This window comes from Hyperoodon ampullatus (genome assembly GCF_949752795.1).
Source record: "Hyperoodon ampullatus genome assembly, chromosome: 6".
Taxonomy (NCBI): domain Eukaryota; kingdom Metazoa; phylum Chordata; class Mammalia; order Artiodactyla; family Ziphiidae; genus Hyperoodon; species Hyperoodon ampullatus.
The window spans coordinates 38,984,076-38,990,075 of NC_136919.1; the positions used below are offsets into that span (position 1 = coordinate 38,984,076).

Here is a 6,000-nt window from a genome sequence, read left to right on the forward strand (position 1 = left end):
CGGATGACTGCTGGAAGCTCCGTAAGACGGATGGATGGGTGAAGGCACCAGAGCTTGGAAGGCGCCGGGGACCCCGAGTCCACCCCCGCCGCATTCTGCTCGCGGCCCTGACGTCACAGCCCGCCCCCGAGGTCACCCAGGACTTCCCTCCATCACAGATGCCCCAGCCCCTCACCCCGGCGATCCTTCACACACCCCGGGCTCCCGCCGCCATCCCCAGGGTCCGGGTGCACCCTCCTCCATTCTCCCTAAAAGGCGCTCCCCTCCCTCCTTCCCACCACAATACTTTTTGCCCCCCGACGCGAATCTTGCAGAGGTTGGGCTGGAGGATGGAGAAGGTCGCTGCTAGTTCTAGATCTGAGAGCCCCGGGTCAGCGACCTCAGTGTTCGCCCCCACACACCAACCCAGAAATCTCTCTCAACTTTGCCCAACTTGTAAAGGCTCAGTTTCAGCGTTCTGAAACCCCCTACTCCAAGCCTGCACTCTCCTTCGCCCCCAGAAGGAACTGGGAAAGGCCAGAAGGGGCGTGACACCCCACGTCCCGTCCTCTTTTCCCACCCTCCTCGGCCACAGGGACCCTCAACTCCAGCCAACTCTTCCCAGGGCCCCCTCCCCTTTCTGGAACAGATTCCAGTGATCCCAGTCCCGTAGTAGGAGGTCGTGGGGCTGCTGAGGAGAGGTGACCTCCATGACCCCATTCTCCTTCCCCTCCCGCCCACCGCGCCCACCCCGGGGCATCTAGGTGCCGGGCGGAGCGCGCGTACCAGGCGGCTGAGGGCCGCCCCCTGGGCTGTCTGGCTGCTGCGCGCCGGGGGCCGGGAGGCTCTTGCGCTCCTTCTGAGACTCCCTCCGGCCGCCGCCCGCGCCGGGTCTGTGGCCCGAGGCCCCAGCCGGGCTCCTGCCGACGCGGTTGCCGGCCCCAGCCGCCGCCCCCGCCGCTTCGTCGCGCCGCTTGCGCTGCAGCTGCTGCTGGCGTCGGCGCTCGGCCTCGCGCAGGATGTCGAACGGGTCTGACTCGTCGTCTAGCAGCTGGTGGAAGCGGTTGGCCACGACGCAGCCGAAACTCTCCTGCATCGCGGCGCCTGCAGCGGCCGCGGCCACAGGACTCCCCAGAGCGCCCTTCATGCCGCCGCGGCCACTGCGGGCCCGCCGCAGGCACTCCACGCGAGCGAGTCTCAGCGAAGCCGGCAGCGAGGACCCATCCTAACCGCAGCTACCGCCCTCCCGCCCCAGCCCAGTCCCATCCCTACCAGCGCCCGCCCCCGCGCCGCCGCCGCCGCCCGTCCAGCCGCTTCCCGCCAGCCAATCAGCGCACGCGGACTCGGCCTCTTTCCTAGCCAGCACGCCTGGAAACCCAATCAGCGACCGGCTGCTGTCACGTCATGCGACCTCTATGCCCCTCCCCACGATTCAGCAGGGAGGGGCTGGACCCAAGGGGCGGAGCTACTGGGAGGAGCAAGGAGCCTTGCGGTCCAGGCTGCTGGACCACGCAGGTGGGTCACGGCCATAATTTATGTTCTCTCTGGGACTGGGCCCACATTCATCATTGGCCATACTTCTTTGAAGTTTATACATTGATTGAGCCATTCAACAACTGTATAGTGTACACTTATTATGTGCCTGGCGTTATGTTGTAGGAGACACTAGCTCTCTGTTTTAGTAGATCTTACAGCCTATAGGCAGAAAAGTGCCCTGAAGAAAAGGCACAGACTTCTCTATGATCCTATAGCAGAGGGACTTGACCTAATTAGGAAGTTTGGAGAGGCTTTCCCAGGGAATGACGGTTAAGCTGAGATCTGAAGGATGACAAGGGCCATGAGTAACGGCAAGTGCACAAGTCTTGAGTTGGGGTGGAGCACAGCCCATTCAAGCTCAAGGAAATGGATTGCTAAGAGTTGGAGGAAGGCCTTATTTTGGTCTTTATTCTGGGAGCAGTGGCAAACAAATTTTAAGCATGAGCATGTGTTTGAAAAGGCCATCTAGCTGTAATGTGAAGGACTAGGTTGGAGGGAGGTCAAAATGGATTCAGGGAGACCAAGCTGAAGATTGCTGCAGAGCTCCAGGGAAAAGGTGGTGATCACTGTCCTTGGATAGTGGATACTGTCGGTGGAGGTGAAGAGAGTAGTAGATCCAAGAGCTATTTTGGAGGTTATATCAACAGGACTCAGTGATGCACTAGATATGGGTGGTGAGGAAAAAGGAGGAGAGTATGATGACTCCTATTTTTCTGGCTCTTGCAACTGGAATGGTGATGCTATTCACAAAGAAACAGAGCATTTATAGACCACTTTGATGAGAATCGTTAAGTTCAGTCTTGGACATGTTGAAGTTTAGGGTTTGGGTGTTTGTTTTGTTTGTTTGTTTGGTTCGTTGGTTGTTTTATTCAACTGAGAGCTTGAAGTTCAGAGAAGAACTGGGAATTGGACTTTCTCCAGGAATTCTTGCCTAGGCACCGGTAGAGACACTCTTGGCTGCCTATACTACAGCCCTTTCTTTCCCTCTTACACTTTCCCAAAATCTGTATTTTGTTAGGGCATCAGGGAGCTGTTTGCCCCAGGGGGGAACTGGGCCCTTTTCCAGCCTCAAACTTGATTAATCTTAAATCACACATTGTAATTTCATTCCCCTACCAATGATTGGTGTAGGAATAGGCTTCTGGTGCAAATCTGGCAGAATAGACCTGAGGGAGAGTATTCTGCAGGATTTCTTGGAGGGATCATTCTTCTTGTACCTAAAAAGGGATTGCAACAGGATCTGCTAACTTTCCACTTCTGTACTTTGGTCCTTGTTATGTGAGGAGGACATGATGCCTAGAGTGCTGTCCCTTATTGTGACTATGAGGGCGGCAGAGAAGAAGGATGGAGAAAACCTAGTTCCTTGATGATGTGGAGCTGCTGACTTGCCACAATCGGGAAACTTCCTGCCTCAGACTTATTATTATGTAAGACAATAAATGTCATTATTGTTTAAACTAGTCTTAGTTGTACTTGTTTCTTGCATCAAAAGCATTCTGTTACAGCATCTTGCTCAGATACATCAGTACCAGCTTTTACTTTCCTTTAATAGCAAATGGAAGAGGAACCCTTAATCTTAACTGCTGCCAGGTCTGTGTTTTACTCACTTATTCAACTTTCTGTCATTCCCGAGGAAGAGAACAGGGATGATGTCTGTCTTATTCATTATTACAACATATTACCAGTGCTTAGCATTCTAGGTAGCTGTACCATAGGTTCTCAGTAAGTATTTGTTGAATGAAGATTTTAAGATATCTGGTCTTCTCCTTCTTGGAGTCAACAGAGGCTTATGATCAAAAACCTATACTTTTTATCCAAAAGAATTGAGAGCAGGTGTTCAGACAAAAACTTGTACCTGAGTGTTCATAGCAGCACTACTCGCAATAGCCAAAAGGTAGAAACCACCAAATGCACATCAGCTGATGAATGGATAAACAAAATGTGGTGCAATGGATTAATATTTGGTCAGAAAAGGAAATGAAGTACTAATACCTGCTACAACATGGATGAACCTTGAAAACATTATGCAAAGTGGAAGAAACCAGACACAAAAGGTCATAAATTGTATGATTTCATTTATATGAAATGTCCAGAATTGGCAAATCCATAGAGATAGAAAGCAGATTAGTGGTTGCCAGGGGCTCAGGGGAAAAAGAATGGGGATTGACTGCTTAAAGGGCATGAGGTTGCCTTTTAGAGTGATGAAATTTTTCTGGAACTAAATAGTGGTGATGGTTAAATACCACTGAATTGTAAAATGGCTAAAATAGTAAATTTTATGTGTATTTTGCCACAATTTTTTTAAAGCTTATATTTTGGAGTTAGACCATGATTTGAATCCTGGCTATGCCACTAACTGACTTTGTAACCTTGTACATATTCCTTATTCTTGTGCCTCAGTTTTCTCATCTGTAAAACAGAGAAAATAATGGTACCTACTTCAGAGGGTTATGGTGAGAACTGGATCCAATAATGCATATGAAGTGTTCATCACCATACCTGGCACAGAGTAGATCCTCAGTAAAAGTTACTTGATAGTAATTATGATACCAAAGAGAAAAAAACCAATACATGCACACAACCATACAACCCAGAAAATAAAGCATACCAAAAAAGCAGTGAAGTGTGGATGTTGAACGACACCACCAGCCCTTCCATAGCAGTTACTTATTGGCACCAGTGGAAATGCAGTGAAGTTTAACTACATACAAAATGTAAATTGCCTTGAGTTAATTAATAGGCAAATTCCACTAGGAATAATAAAATAAAATATACTAAAATCTTCCAGATTGACTTAAAATTCACAGAAAGTTAGAGAATTTACAAGCATGTAGCTTTGTTACCTTTGATTACATGCAAAGAGCAACACCTGGGTGAGGGCCAAGGCAGAGGGACCAGTCAGGCTATAAAGGGTGTGAGTTTTTGTGAATCATCATTCCATATACTCTGTTTTGCCACTGGATTATTACTCCCTCTTTGCTTACCTTTCTCCTCTATAAAGCTAGGATGATTAAAATTGGTCCTGTGTTCCACATATTGTTGATGGGAAGATAAAACAAAAGAAGTAAATTTTAAAAGGTTAAAAAATTTTACATTATTTTACAGTTGTTTCTACTTGAATAATATACGCAAGAACAAAAATATTTTTCCTAACTCTAAGAGGATCTCGTCTGTCTTTTGTGCCAGTTGAGTCAATTGTGATAAGATCAGTGAAATTATAGGTCCTGGTTTAGTTGTTACCAGGTGGAAGTGAATTTAAATTCAGTTTCCCACAGCAAATGAATAAAGCAAGTACACAGTCTCAAAGTTAGGGGTTATAGAACCATAAATCATTAACAATCAGGATGCTGCAGGAGAACTTCCAGCAAGCCAAATTCCATTTATGACGACCAGAAACAGAATATTTAAACCAGGAAAGGACCTGCACCCAGCCTACTAATATTTGTATTCTTGTTGTCACTGAGGTTCTTTCCAGCTTTTTTTTTTTTTTAATTTATTTATTTTTGGCTGCGTTGAGTCTTTGTTTCTGCGCGCGGGCTTTCTCTAGTTGTAGCCAGCGGGGACTACTCTTTGTTGCAGTGCACAGGCTTCTCCTTGTGGTGGCTTCTCCTTGCAGTGGCTTCTCCCGTTCTGGAGCATGGGCTCTAGGGCACACGGGCTTCAGCAGTTGTGGCGCGCAGGCTTAGTTGCTTCGCAGCATGTGGGATCTTCCCAGACCAGGGATCGAACCCGTGTCCCCTGCATTGGCAGGAGGATTCTTATCCACTGCGCCACCAGGGAAGTCCTCTTTCCAGCTTTCTTATGTCAAGATGTTACTGGCTACCACAGTGCTTTATATCCTCAAGGCACTCATGCCAATAGAAGAGTTTTTTATTCTCTCAAAATTCCTACTATTAAAATGTTGGTCTTGGTTGTAACTTTAATCACGCCTGAATAAAATAATTTATTTTAGAACTTTTAAATTCTACATTTATTCTGGATCCTTCCAGTGGTGAGCAACAGAAAACCTATAATTAAAACAAAGGATTTGTTGGCTCAAGAAAAAAGTCCATGATTGAATCAGGCATAGCTGGGTCAGGGATAAACCATACCAGGACCTCATCTCTCTCTCTGCCCCTTGCCATCTCTTTGCTATATTTTCTTCTGTATTGGCTTCCCTTTTATGAGTTTCACTTTGTAGTTGGTCCCAGTAGTACCATATTTAAGCCCTTATAGTTGTAAGCCCAGCAGGAAAAGAAAGGGCCTTTCTGGCAACGTTAGCATAGGAATCACAGAATTGAATCACTGGCCTTTCTTGGGTCATGAGTACACCTTTGAACCAGTTGCTATAGCGAAGGGCATTTGATTCTCTGATCAGCCGGCCTAGTTCACCAGGTCAAGCTGGAGTCAGCCCCTTCAACCGGGGCTGAGTGGAGGGAGTAAGTCCCCAAGGAAAATAAGGTTTCCAATACCAGCAGATAGGAATGGATGGCCGGGTAGGTAACA

The 6,000-nt window shown here is 47.6% G+C and overlaps 1 protein-coding gene across 2 annotated transcripts in view; it reads right to left on the reverse strand.

The window, feature by feature from the left end:
• The window catches only part of HABP4 (hyaluronan binding protein 4), a 41,877-nt gene extending 40,683 nt beyond the window's left edge, over window positions 1–1,194 (reverse strand). For both annotated transcript variants that reach the window (XM_079707144.1, XM_079707143.1), the window contains exon 1: window positions 766–1,194. In XM_079707144.1, coding sequence (XP_079563270.1) covers window positions 766–1,126 — 361 coding nt within the window. In that variant the 5' untranslated portion in view covers window positions 1,127–1,194. The remainder of the gene's footprint in view (window positions 1–765) is intronic.
• Window positions 1,195–6,000: the final 4,806 nt, after the last annotated feature.